Source organism: Chiloscyllium plagiosum, chromosome 15 (assembly GCF_004010195.1).
Source record: "Chiloscyllium plagiosum isolate BGI_BamShark_2017 chromosome 15, ASM401019v2, whole genome shotgun sequence".
Taxonomy (NCBI): domain Eukaryota; kingdom Metazoa; phylum Chordata; class Chondrichthyes; order Orectolobiformes; family Hemiscylliidae; genus Chiloscyllium; species Chiloscyllium plagiosum.
The window spans coordinates 59885139-59900189 of record NC_057724.1 but is presented as its reverse complement, the minus strand read 5'-3'; the positions used below and the strand labels follow the sequence as shown (position 1 = coordinate 59900189).

At 41.6% G+C, this 15051-nt stretch overlaps 1 protein-coding gene across 4 annotated transcripts in view; it reads right to left on the bottom strand.

Moving 5' to 3' along the window:
• Window positions 1–15051, bottom strand: part of nexmifb (neurite extension and migration factor b) — a 310393-nt gene that overhangs the window by 15629 nt on the left and 279713 nt on the right. For all 4 annotated transcript variants that reach the window (XM_043705001.1, XM_043705002.1, XM_043705000.1 and 1 more), the window contains one exon: window positions 5884–11366. In XM_043705001.1, the coding sequence (XP_043560936.1) occupies window positions 7060–11366 (4307 nt within the window). In that variant the 3' untranslated portion in view covers window positions 5884–7059. The remainder of the gene's footprint in view (window positions 1–5883; window positions 11367–15051) is intronic.

Sequence of the window (15051 nt, the reverse complement as noted above, 5' to 3'; positions counted from 1 at the left end):
GTGAAGGTGCAGTGACCAATTTCAGATGCAGTCTCCTCCCTCACAAGTCACATCACTTACCTTTGGGCCATTCTCCTCAACTTTGTGAGCTATGTGTTTCATGACATGTTCCTCTATCACTGCTAATCTGCCTCAGTGTTAAATTGCTATGAAGGCCCCCAAAGTCACGCTCTCCTTTCTAAGTGGTGATTTAGTCAACTTCCTACACCTCACACTTTACAAGGTCATAAACTAAACCATGAATTTGCCCTACAACTCCCAACCCTTCTCCTAGTCCCTAATCATTCTCAGTTTCTCTGGAGGCAACTGGATGGCCATGGCCCAATCCCTCAAGCAACCATATTCCACAGTACCAACCTAGACCTACTTGTTTCCTTGGCTATGGTGAGACCTCTCTGTCAATGCACCACCCTACCTCCCCCACCCTCCCACCATGGCTCCTGGGATGATCCAGGGGTACAGACCTCCTGTGACAACACCAACCCAGACACCTGACTGTAACTGGAACTAGAGGTTTAGTATGGGAGGCTACTCTTGACTAATGGTGTGGGGCTTCCTGACTGACAAGTACACCCTCCCCAAACCTCATGCCAGACTACACCCCTAAGACTTCAGACATGTTCCATTGCTTGCTACAGATTGTGTTTGGTGCATATGCTGAGGCCACGTAGTGCAGGTGGTAAAGTGACATGGCACACTAACAGAAGGCCAACTGACCATAAGAAATAGGAACAGAAGCAGGCGATTCGGCCCCTCGAGCCTCCTCTGCCATTCAACAGGACCACAGTTGATCAAACATTCCTCAAGTCTTTTCTTCCCTTTTCCTGTTACCCTTGATTCCCCTACTGATAAAGAATCTATCTATCCCAGTCTTAAATATGCGCAAGGATCGTGCCCTCACAGCTCTCTGTGGCAAGGAGTTCCAAAGACTCGCAACCTTCCGAGAAAAGAAATTCCTTGCTATCTCAGTCTTAAATTGGCATCCCTTTTCTGAGACTATGTCCTGTGGTCCTAGACTCTTTCTTGAGAGGAGACATCCTCACAACATTTACCCTGTCAAACCCTTAAGAATCATATATGTTTCAAGGAGATCACTTCTCAACTTTTTCAGCCTTTGCTTGTAAGACAATCTGAGATTGTTGTGCTGGAAAAGCTCAGGTTAGGCAGCAGCCGAGGAGTAGGAGAATCGACATTCCAGCATCTGCAGTCCTCACTTTCTCTTTGTAAAATAATCCCTCTGTACTAGGGATCACCTTAGTGAACCTTCTCTGACCTGGCTCCAATCAACTGATATCTTTTCTTAAATAAGGGGCTCAAAACTGCTGACCGTACTCTAGACGTGGTCTTGTACAGTTGCAGTAAGACTTCCCTACTTTTGTACTCTAATCTCTTTGAAATAACAGCCAACATTCTATTGGCCTTACCTGCTGCGCTAGCCTTCTGTTATTAAACAATTCTGTAATAGAGAACTGTGGACTTTGGAGATGGGAAACCCATGAAAATGGAAATTGGCTCGGGTCACTGGACATGAAATGTTAACTTTGCTTCCTCTCCACAGATACTGCCAGACCTACTGAGTTTCTTCAGCAATTTCTGTTTTAGTGTGCTAGCTTTCTGCATTTTGTGTAGAAGTGTTTCATGACTAACCCTAAATCAAGTCCCGTTGTGCTGCAGCTTTCTCTACTTAAATAATAATGTTCATTGTTCTCCCTTTCAAAATGTACTTCATCATATTTTTCCATACTGGACTCCATTTGCCAATATTTTACCCACTTACTTAACCTACCAATATCTCCCTGTAAACTGCTTGTATCTGTCTCGCAACGTGCCTTTCCACCTGCTTTTGTGTGATCGGCAAATTTGACGACAGTATAACCTTTTCCTTCCTCCATGTCATTAATATAGATGTAATCAGTTGCAGTTACTGCAATGTTCCTTGTGGACTCCCACTGGTTACAGATTGTTAACTTCAAGAAGACCCCCAAGAAACTCGCTGTTTCCTGCTCAATAGCCAACTCTCTATTCAGGCCAATTTATGACCTCCAACATCATGGGCTCTTACCAAGATTGGAGGCTGTTGTACAGCATGCCACTCAGCTACAGTATGACTGTGGATTAGTGGTGCTGGAAGAGCACTGCAGTTCAGGCAGCATCCAAGGAGCAGCGAAATCGACGTTTCGGGGAAAAGCCCTTCATCAGGAATAAAGGCAGAGAGCCTGAAGCGTGGAGAAATAAGCTAGAGGAGGGTGGGGGTGGGGAGAAAGTAGCATAGAGTACAATAGGTGAGTGGGGGAGGGGATGAAGGTGATAGGTCAGGGAGGAGATGGTGGAGTAGATAGGTGGAAAAGGAGATAAGCAGGTAGGACAAGTCCGGACAAGTCATGGGGGCAATGCTGAGCTGGAATTTTGGAACTAGGGTGAGGTGGGGGAAGGGGAAATGAGGAAACTGTTGAAGTCCACATTGATGCTCTGGGGTTGAAGTGTTCCGAGGCGGAAGATGAGGCGTTCTTCCTCCAGGCCTCTGGTGGTGAGGGAACGGTGGTGGAGGCCCAGGACCTCCATATCCTCGGCAGATTGGGAGGGGGAGTTGAAATGTTGGGCCACGGGGCGGTATGGTTGATTGGTGCGGGAGTCCTGGAGATGTTCCCTAAAGCGCTCTGCTAGGAGGCGCCCAGTCTCCCCAATGTAGAGGAGACCGCATCGGGAGCAACGGATACAATAAATGATATTAGTGGATGTGCAGGTAAAACTTTGATGGATATGGAAGGATTTTTACCTACAGTATGACTGTGCCAACTACCAGTGCAAGGCAGAGAGGGGCACCATAAGGTATGCTATGGGCATGTTGCGGGTCTCAACTGAATGCACTCTGAGGGAGCAAAGGCAACCTGAACCATGTCATGGGTTCTAGCCCCTGTGCCATACCTGTACCTAATACAGCCATATACAGCTGGCTGGTGTGTCCTGCCAGACTAGTCTGCCCTTGCAGTGTGCGCTGCCAATGTATTGATAATGCCAGGACGATGACAGTGACTCTCTGAAAGTTAATGCCTGTGGTGGAAGGGTACATAGAGCTGGTGTTGGTGGATGCTGCCCTGCCCTGCAGTTTGGCTGTGGGCAGCCTGGAGGTCCTTTGAAGCAAGTGGTGTGTTGGACCCGCCAATGACCTGCTCTGGTTACCATGGCGAGTTTTCCCAAAAGCTAGTTTGTATGGCAAGCTTGGTAAAATCACAGTCTTACTAAGCTCACCAAGCTTAATGGACATGATGGTGGCTCAGTTGTTCAGACTGCTGCTTCACAGAACCAGGAACTCAGGTTCAATTCCAGTCTCAGGCAACTGTGTGGAGTTTGCACATTCTCCCCGTGTCCATGTGGGTTTCATCCAGGTGCTCCAGCTTCCTTCCATAGTCCAAAAATGTGCAGGTTAGCCATGGGAAATACAGGGTTACAGGATAGAGTAGAAGGGTGGGCCTGGAATGAGATGGTCTTTAGAGGTTCGGTATGGACACAACAGGTTGAATGGCCTGCTTGCACACTGTAGGGACTCTGTGATTCTAATCCATGGCAGGTTGGACTGTTAACAGAGTGTTAAATGAGCATTAATGAGAGTCAATTGGGAGCTTGCTGCTGCATAGCAAGAATCTCACGGTGCTACTTGAGAAAACAAACAAGCTGCGCCGAGATTTTGACATCAAGGTGGGATCACCAAGAAGTTTGTTTGGTTCTACTGGTCAAGTCACTACAGCCCAGAACCTGATAACATTCTATCCTTAGTGCTGGAATTTGTGCTTGCATTACTATCGTATGAATGCTTGATATAGTTGCTTGAAATTCTTTTGTTTAAGTGGAAACGTGCTTGTTTTAAGATGGAACTTATCTATCTTTAGCTTGACATTTCCCAAGATCATGTGTAATTTCATCACATAGATAGTAACTCGGCAGAGAACATTACCCATCTACTGCAGAACCTGCCTGATTGTTACCCTATTGATATCAGGTAGGTTCATAATGGGTGGGTAATCCATTGTGTTCAATTAGCATGGTGAAAGTGAAAATTCCTCTCGGTATGAAGTCAGTTTCTGGTCTGTGTAGCTAAATCTGATCTCATCTGCAGCAATGCCTGGAGTGCTTTAATTGTCTACCACCCTGAAGAACCATGAAGTGGGGAAATAATAAACAGAGATTGTTACTTCTAATCACCATCCTTGTCTTTTGCTGGAAAGCGTGTATGCATGTAGGTGTCTCATGAGGACAAAATCAAGCTTTGTTGTAACAACCCCTGTCACTGAATAGCAGTCAGACACTCACTGAAGTTGTTTGAAAAAGAGCTACAATCCATTATTCTATTCCCTTTTTTGAAGTATTTTTAGTACTTCATGCAAATAATTAAGAAGATAATCATAACTAAGGCTAAAAATTGCAGCATAACCTTATAAAAAGATTCAGGTGCATTCATCATTTGAAATATAATTGGTTTTATCTCAAAGTCTATACGGTTGTGAACTGAGATTACTTTTACCCTCTCCCATTGCAATCACAAATATAGTCAATGTATGAGGAAATTATTTTTTCCAATTTGTTTCCAAATTGCTTTTCATGCTAGATCTCCAACCTTCAAACACTTTCCGTTCAATGTGAAGATCGAGTGGTTTGAAAATCAAAATCTGTCCCACCTTTAGCAATGCTGTTCCATCATTTACAGATGGAAGGTGCTTTTCTAAATGCTAAGGCTGGTCCACTAGTTTATCCTTTCCAAGACTACACATTTCAATATGACAGGGTTTGAACCCAAGGCTGACTGCATACAATCAAATTCAAAAGACAGTTCACAATGGCAAGTACATAAAGATGCAGTTGGGAACTAGGATATATAACGTGGTCCACCATGTCGGTTACCTCCAAAATACAAAAATGATTATTCTACCATGGGCTTCCTCTTCCTCATCAGGTTTCCCAACTTCCTCCCACAGGGAGAAAAAAGCCAGCACAAACATCAGCAATGATGTACATTTCACATCGACCAATAATTCCTTGGGTACTCCATAGGAGGAAGAAAATAAAGGTCATGTTAAAGAACATATTAGGATAGATAGTCAATAGTTGGTCAAAGGTGTATGATTTAAGGAAAGTAACAACATTTAGTAACAGAATTTCAGAGTATGGAACCTGTGTGGCTTAAATCATAGCCACCAAACTGGAGGTAGGAAGAGGGCACTGGTTGGCAGGAAGGGTTTTTCTGGGGAGAAGATTGGAGAGACGAGGGATGAATCTACAATGGGCTAAATACCTTAAAATTCCTCAAAAAAGTCAATTGACATCATTGTGAAATGCAGAGTCTGTGAAATTGATACTTGGATCTTCTAGCCTTATATTACTATCCAACACCTGCTTCCTGCACCTACATCTTTCATCAGATTCGCCCTGAGTCTTTGCTCAAGTGAGAGTGAATACAGTTGTCTAAGCCATTTTTTGTTCAGAATTTCATCCCTCCAGAGCAGACCACATCTTCCTAAATCCAATCGCACTTAAATGCTCTCAAGGCACAATGACCCAACTGCACAGCGCTTTCCAAGACTATCGTACACAAAGATCCATAAGTGTTCTGAACTGCAATCCAAAACTTTCCAAATGCATTTCAGTGTTTGACTTATCCAAATCATAGACCTTCTTACATTGACCGAATCTGTTCGGGGGGGGGGTGGGGGGAATAATGATCACTAGCTTACTCAGGGTCTCTGGACAGACCTCAAAATGTTTACCTCTGGAACCAAGCCGAACCTGAACTTGTAAAACCAATCAATAGGAACCAATAGAAACACTATCATGTGATTTTATTCCTTTTAAAAACATGCATTTCTTAACTTTATCAAAACGTACACTTACCTTAGCCATCTCCAATTGTCCAAAGTGACCTTGTCATAAGATTGAATGGAAAGGGAGCCTCCATTCAGTACATCGACAGCACTTCCTGCTTTTCTCAGACTTGTTCCAAATAGAAAATATATCGCTTGCTTGAACCTTCGATAAAGCTCAGACTGAACACAAACCAGTTAATTCCATCTAGACTCCCCAGAGCGAGCTTGCATGTTGCCAAGCAGATGAGGTAAGCATTTTTGGCAAACTGGAACCAGTGCTGAATTTGTTAGTCGTCAATGTTTTGGTAATGATTGAGGTGCCATAATCCACATTGAGCTGCAGGTGCTTCAAGGGACTTGCCATAATATTACTGGAATAATAAGTTCAATTTGTCTTTATTTCCCTCTTTTTTTGAAAACATATATAAAGAAAAAAATAACATCAAAGTTGTTATGTTCCTATTGTCATAAAACTATCTTTACACTTGTTCACGGTTTGGCACAGATTTTTGCAAGTAGTGCATGTGTTATTGTACATTATCACCAGTGAAGATAAAAAGCTCTATTGCCCTTTACAGCATAGAGTCTGAAGTCTTACCAAGATATTTAATTTTTCAAGATACACAACAATTACATCTCTTCTAATTCCAGCACTTCCATTTTTTTTTGTTTGATCATTGACAAGGCCTCTGAATAATTCTTCTTTTGAGAAACATTATCCCGAAGAACACTAAACATAAGCACAATTGTTTTGCTGGAAAAAAATTAATCTTCTCCAAACAAAGGTAAAATTCAAAAGGCCCCATTTTTACTGAGAGCAAACTGCAGTCATTTTTGCTGCAGGAAAACCAAACAATTTATTCCATGGTTCAAAGGGTTTCAATTTTTTTTTGCAGAAGCTGTAGAAAATGTAGAGAGTCTACTAAAATGTTGTCAAGGACTAAGAATAAACTGAAGAAGTGAAATAGCAGTATTAATGGCAACCATGTTAATTGTATCACAGCCAAGCCAGAACAAAGTATCCCTCAATTAGTTTGCCATTCTAGGAGTTCTCATGCAAATCATTCCTTTCGAAAAGGGGAACAAAAACTGCCTCTGGCATGCAATTCGTGCGTCAAAAAAGGGGGGAAATTAAGGGGACAGTGCCTGGGCTTAGAAGGTGCTGGGAAAACAAAGGGTGCATCACAGCAACTTTAGTGCTGTATTACCTCAGTTTTTCAAGAGAGGCTGTCACAGGTGAGTTCTTGTGCTGTTGTTCACGCTCTGCTCTCTTTACCTTACTCTTTTCATCCCCTGACAATTTTAATGTTGCTTTGTGACGGTACATTTTTTTATGGATGGGACCGTTACTGGCAGGAATACTTGAAGTATCAGAGCTTCTGTCAAAAATGCCACCTCGCATGCCAGAACTGAAATGAAATTCATTGTTAGGACCGGTTGGTGCAGCAATATGAGGAACTGTGGATTTTGCAGGATTTTTGTTACTTAAGGCCTTGGCTGTCGCTCTCCGATTTTTAGCAGGCAAAGAACTATTTAATTTCTTTTTGGATTCTGACACAGTACCACCCAAAATATTCAAAGTTTTCCACTTCAGGCTATTTACCTCAAGTGACTGGCATGGACCTGAGGCAATATTGTGTCCCCCAGGGTTCCAGATTGGTTCAATAGAAGCCATCATAAAACGCTGAACTTCAGCCATTCCAGAGGCAATATTAGACAGTATATTGCTTGGCTCTTCAAACTCTCTCTGATCATCAACTAACAGATTATTACTGTTTGCAACAGTCTGCCCAGACCAGCCAGCACTGGCCCTTTTACTCAAAGGCCAGGTACTACCTCCTCCGTTTTGTTTTCTACCTCGGACAGCAGCAGGACTGCGGTGTGGAAGGCTCTCATTCAGCAGCTGAACACAAGGTGAGATGCTGGTTTTGTTAACAAGTACATCCAGTGACTTGCCATTAGCTGTAGGTACCTGCATCTGATCACTCCTTTTAGCATGTGTTGCGTTGATTGACTTTTTGGAATTTTTGGACGTGCCAGCGTTCTGACGGGAATTACTTCTGTTTTGAGTTTTCTCGGTAGATTTAGCAGCTTTTGGCTTCCTTGGTTTTTTTGCACCTTTCGGAACTGAGCTTTGGTTTGGGCCCACATGTTTACTAGAAGTGTTTCTCTTCTTCCCTTTTTGTCCCCTATTACTGTTATTTAACTTCAGCATGCCAGCTTGTTTCTCAAATGGACTGGTTTCAGTCATCTCAATGGTATCTTCATTATTAAAGGTATGAAACTGAAATTGATGATTATTCAAAATAAATGTCTCCGTTGATTGATCGTGTGCCTGGGATGCTGTAGCCCATTTCATTTCATTTGGGTCTCCCAGCATTGTTTGAGCATGGTCCTGAAAGTCTTTGGGTTTGCCTGACGTTTTGACCTCCGGTCCTACTATTTCAGGTGAGAGGTCAGGCGTAATGGGTGGGGAAATCTCAGTCAGTGTCACTTGCCTGAATCGATCAGGAGTAAAGTTAGAGATGTCAAGGAGGTCAGTAGATTCCTTTAATGGTGCCACTTCATCAACACTTTGTTGAATCACGAGCTTGGGGCTACAATGGGCCAAAAAATCATCACTCATATCATCCTCACCATCATTTTCACATGACTTCAAACTTAAAGAGCTAAAATTATTGGTGCTGGCTGACAAAGTACCCACTGAATCAAAACTGATGAGTCTGGTGTCATCTGGAGCTACTGAATCTCGATGGAGCTGAAAATTGCCATCACCGTCTTCTATTATGCATGATTGATAGCTGGTATTTGACTGCAGTGGCTGGTTATGAGAATAATTCTTGCTGAGCACAAGTTCATCGCTGTGTATTTCTATTTGTTGATAATTGTCATCAACGGTTCTGGGAAGATTAGTGCTTTCTGGGGATAGAGATGCAACACCAACCATACTAGTCGACACGATGGCAGGTGTTCTGCCAATGACTGAGTACTCCTGTTTTGTATGCCACAACTTTTCAAAGCTTTGTTTTCCCTCCTGGTAAAGAGGTGACTGCTGCTGTTCGGATTCAGAGGGAGGGGACATGACACAACTTTGTGCGAGAGTTGGAGGGTTGAAATGATTCTGAGGCTTGGAAGCAATGACAGAATGATGTGGGAAGTAGGAGAGCCCGGTATGGCTTATGGAATCGGATGCATCCAGCAGTGTCTGTAAATACCCCCCGGGGATTACTTGCACAGTAGACGCAGTATTAGCAGATGGCACAGGCTTGTCAGAAGAGCAGGTGGCTGGTGAAAAAGTAGAATTCTTAGCAGCAGCCTTTGCTTGGCAAGATTTAGATAAATGGGGGTTGTCTGGGACACAATGAATGGCATTAGTCAGTAGAACACCTGAACTGTTCTGCTGTGCTACAGCTGAATCCACCTCACTTGCATTTGTCATTGTCTCAATGTCATCATTTCCTATCATCTTGATCTTTTTGCTGGTGTTTTTCAGTTTGCCTTCTGCTTTTAATTTCAGTCTCTTTAGTCTGCCTTTCTCCTTCATTCTGTTGTCAAACTTTCCTTGTGATTTGCTTCTCATTGTAGCAGTCCCTGACGTAATGTTCGTGGAACACAATCCATTTGCACAGCTCGGGATTTCTATTGCAACAGTTTGGGCATTGAGAAACTCCACCTCTTCTCCATCAGCACAGGTCAGCCTCTGAGTTCCAACCGGATCAAAAGAACATGCAATCTGTTTGTTGGGCCCCAGTTCAAGTCGAACTCTACGTGCCCTGTGCCTGTTTGCAATTTGTTTGCTTTTCCTCTTGGCAGGATGGGAAAGAAACACATTAGACACAGTGCTACTTAAATGCAGCCTCTTCCTTCTTTCAGTAGGTGCTGACAACAGATGCTTTGATTGTTTTTGGCACCAAAACTCCTTTAAAGGTGCAAGCTTTTCATATCTACCTAGTGCTTCAGCAGTCAAACTGACAGTTGTTTGGGTGGCATCAATTTTACTGACTTTAACTCGCATATCCTTCTGACCTTTGAACCTATTAATAATTATGTATTTAATAATAACTGGCGGCCCTCTCCGAGCTGACTTTCGGCGCTTTCGTGGACACCATTCATCATCATCTTCTTTCTTAGGACCATCCACTGGCCATTCTTTCTTTCCTGAAATCTTTTCACTTTCTATGGAGTCAACATCGTACAAGTAGTCATCGCTATACCGTACTTTCCTCTTGGCACGTAATGCATAATTTAGTTGACCAGAGCAATTGACATTTTGCCTTGAAAGATACCTAATGCTATCCACATTGCCTTTGACAGTGTCATACGATGAATCTGTTCCACAGCTGTCATCACTGTAGTCTCCTGAGTCTTCTACAGAATGATTTGTTTCAAAGAAATGGTTTCTTTTAGAAGTCGTATATAGCTTTACATCCACAGTGCTACCATATTTTTGTGTTCCTGCCCTCTCTTCCGATTGGTCATCTTCCTCCCAGATGTCAATCTCATCAGATTTGATTTGTGATGCATCTGCATTGATTTTCACGGATGCTTTGCCTTCCTTTTTTGTGCAGTTCGAGATGACATTGGGGAAAAAGCTTAATTGCGCTTCTTCCTGAAGCACATTTGTCTTTTCCCTGACATTGTCTTGAAAGGATTCGTACCTAATCTTTAAAGAGCAGACATCGCTGCTGAGAGTTGACTCATCATCAAACATATAATTGTCCACTTCCTCCTCTGCAAAAAGATTGACTGAAAGCTCATTTTTCGAGCATAGGTCAAGCAGTTCTATTTTGCTTTCACTAATAAAAGACTCAAAATAAGCCCAGTCCTGGCTAGGATTCGACAATAAAGCTTCTTCTCCATTGCATTTGTCTAGCAGTAATCCTTCATAGTAATGTTTTTGAGTAATATCTTCCGACTCACTGTCAGATTTCTCCACATCTCTTTTGTCTGTAGTCCTAGATTTGTGCACAGTGAAGCTTAACAGTTGGTCTGAAAGCAGCTGATCCCCATATCTTGCACTTTCTCCTGTACTCATGCACTGAATCCCAATATCGGAGACCGAACAGGTGTCACAATCCTTGTTCATGTCACCTATTTTCATGCTTATTCCAGGCTCTGCGTCAATGCTTTCTTTTGACTCAATGAAGCAGCCCAAACAGGTTCTGCTCTGCTGCATCAAACAATCGTCAGACAGCGATGAAATGCCTTTGGGCTCCATATACCTGAATGGGGCTTTGTCAGAATCTTCTGGCACAGACAAATAACTCACACCTTTTGTAACACAAGATGTAAGGGAAATGGCATGTGTGGAGGAATCATTTGAAGTATGTTCAGGCACATCAGCTAGACTTAGAGGAGAGGGTGGGTCCAACAGGCAGGCCTCTTTTGAAGTTGGTAAAGATAACACCCTGTGGCCCAGTTCATTTTCTTTTGGTGAAATGAAAGATGACAAGGTAACTGCAACATCTGCTGCATTGTAAGACTTCATAATTTTCCCTGCACCACATGATTCTACATGGAAAGAGGAAAGTTAAATAATTTCAATATGCAATACCATAAGATAGTTCCAATTTTAGGCTAAGCAGGTAAACAGCTTAAAGTATATTACTAAAGAGAAATAAGAACAATTATATATAAATGTCTTCAATTGTGAATCAAAAGGAATACTTTAAGAAAAGGGAACTAAAGTAGTCTGCATACAAATTGTATTATTGCTATCAAACTACGATTATCTCAATAGAAGCCAAAAGGATGTGGCAGAATCTGTTAAAATCTCATTATAGTTATGCTATAGTTCAGTTGTCATCTCGGCTCCAATTCAGTGTTACTCTGAGAATTATGCATTCATTTAGTTTGGTAATTAGACTTTCTTTAAAATGTGGCAGAAGTGGGTACTGCAGGTGCTGGAGATTAGAGTCAAGATTAGAGTGATGCTGCAAGCAGGTCAGGCAGCATCTTGAGGAGCAGGAAAATCGACATTTCGGGCAAAAGCCCTTCATCAGGAATCTTTAAAATGTGTCAGTGGTGCAAAAAATTGAAACAATCGCAGTTTTGAAAGACTAATCACTTAAGTAACTATGGATGTAAACTGAAATTTTAACAGGCTGGAAACAACCTTTACAACCACAACAAGAGAAAGAAAAGTCAGTCAGAGCAGAATGGTACTTACATCAACCTTTATGTTTTGACCATTTTTAGTCATATACAATACAGTTTATATAATGACACATTGTATCAGCTGCATTAGTTGATTGTGTCTTTGCACACTAAGATTCAAGTCCAAGTGTAGTCTTCAGGTAAAACAAGACCATCGGAAATAATTGGGTGTAATTGTTATAAATTCTGCACCTATTGTTATATTTGCCTATATAATGGAAGTTGCACATATCAACTTCTTACTGCTATTATATCCTCTGCCAGTGTTGCTGCTGTGGTAAGAGATGTGGGAGGATGGGGCAGGGATGAAGACAAGGATTTTATTACAGCATAACAAGTTTATGTAAGTTGTTTCCATTAACGAGTGGATAAAACAATTTATCGTGGAAAAAGTTAACTTTCAATGTACACAATTATAATACTGGTTCATATCCTTAGCTTAAGTCCATATGTATAGCTTACATTCCTAAGGTAAACATGTCGTGTAGTTTTACACCATCCCAACCATGGTCACTGCAGCAGTTTCATTGGGACAAGGTGCAATTAGAGTATAACAAGATTGCATTATACATGTGGATATAGATATTTAAAATGGAGTCTGCTTACAGCATCTATTGCAATTTCCTTAGCAGCAATAAAAAACACTGCACCTTAATGAAAACTACTCATTTTCAAAAGTCACATTCATGTAGTTGACCAGAAGTATCAGCCAACTGCAGAAACATATGTGTAGCATGCTTAAATGGCTAATGACAGTGATAATCAATGAAAGATTCCAAATCCATCTCACATTCTTGACAGCAACTCAAGAAGATCTCCACTTCTGAATTAGATTAAAGTGACTTTAAACAATTGAACAAATTCTTTTTTGAGAAAAAGACACGTATAACATACTTCATTTAAAACGAAATCCAAACGACAGCACAGAGCAGATAAACATCATTTCAAACCCATAAGATTCTGTTGTCAGTCAAGCTATCAGAAAGGCTGGTGAGCCTGCAGCTGAAAGTTCTCTCTCCAGAGGGGATGAAAGGTTGGTGACCAGGCTCTCAGTTAATTTTAACTCCTGGCTGCTAGTCACACGTGGGAATTGAAGAGATTTAGGAAGAACTGTATGCTAAGATTTATGCCCAGAATTAACATAAGGCAAAAAACAATTTACTCCCTTGGCCATTTAATTTTATATACTTTAGTTTACATAATTTGAATACATTTTATTTTAACGTCACTTTCTGTTAAGTATCGGTGCTGTAAATCTAAGTACTCCTTTTTTTTAATCATACAGTGTCTACATCAAATATTCTCAAAAGCACCTAAAGCTTCGATGGTAAAGGTCTTATGTTGCTGCTCCAACAATTTCCTTGGCTGACAATCTTAGATAAGTACACTCAGTGCAGAATACCAGTGTGACATTTTCATTTCCCAGAGTCACTGTTCTTGTGGCTTCAATTAATGCAAGTGTCAATTCAGTGACAATTAATGAACAAGAACGTAGGTGGTATCATGTTTAATGCCCACAATGCTCTGGGTTGAGACTAATCAAAACTCCCTCAAGAAAGACCCTTCTATGTGTGAAAGAGAGACTTTTACCTGATCAGCATGGAATTCAAAATTCATTTTCAGAAACTGAAGGTCCTAAACCATTATGCCATTCTCCCTCATTTTTATTTACACACTTAGAATAGATTGCTGCTTTAAAAAATGATTATCCAAGACATGTACGTGTATTATCTGTAATGATCGAAAACCAACATTTCTAGAGTTAACAGCAAGTTTTTACAAATATACTGTACCATGCTATAATGTGACTCAATTATTCTCTTTCATGTTATCACACCAGTTTTGCTTTCCAAATAAACATAGAGTTCAGGTAACAATTTTTCTTCTTAGATGCAGATTGTTAAAATGTTTCCTATCAGCATTACTTTTCTTTGTACTGTGTTGTATGAAGTCCGGGCCAGAAGATAGAAGAAGCCCCAGTGTCAATTTTCTCTAACATGCTCATCCCCTTTGAAAACCATAATCTCTTGAAGGGTTTTTGGACTTGCCTTGCTCACCTTGGTAATAAGTAGCCTGGGTCCTGCAACCTCTGCGCAGGGGAAGGAGGGGCTAGAGGTGGAGCATGAAGGGGTCATTAAGACCACAGAAACTGAGATTGTGTGGTCAGTTCTGAGTAAGTGCCGAGGCAAACAGTTAGAAGGACAACATTCGTTCTCTGTGATTTTGTCCCCATTGTCTCAGATGCTGGTAGGTCCTCTGGCCCTCATCACTCACAGACCTTAGCTCACCCATGCATCCTGATGGCCCATCGTACCCTCCACATCAACCCATGATCGTCACTCACCCCATACGGGCATCATATCCCCCTAGCTAACTCCATAGCCACATCTACTCAGTAACCACCTTGAGCAGACCTCCGAAGCCATGTGAAGATGAACAAAACTAAGCTTCTAAACAATCTAATGCAACTCTCATTCATAGACACTTGGTATTGAAAAGAATACTCCACTCATAGCTTTGAAATCTTAAATATTTAACGATGTATAACAATCATATCCCACAAAGCCAGGTATTTATTTAAAATGTCATTCATACTGTAGGCTCAAAAATCCCAACTGAGGTAAATGTAGTTTTTGAAACTCAGACAAGCTTTCAGAATGACAATGTTTAATTATAGAACATAGAAAAATACAGTGCAGTACAGGCCCTTTGGCCCTCGATGTTGCGCCGATCCAAGCCCACCTAACCTACACTAGTCCACTATCTTCCATATGCCTATCCAATGCCCGTTTAAATGCCCATAAAGAGGGAGAGTCCACCACTGCTACTGGCAGGGCATTCCATGAACTCACGACTCGCTGAGTAAAGAATCTACCCCTAACATCAGTCCTATACCTACCACCCCTTAATTTAAAGCTATGCCCCCTCGTAATAGCTGACTCCATACGTGGAAAAAGGTTCTCATGGTCAACCCTATCCAAACCCCTAATCATCTTGTACACCTCTATCAAGTCACCCCTAAACCTTCTTTACTCCAATG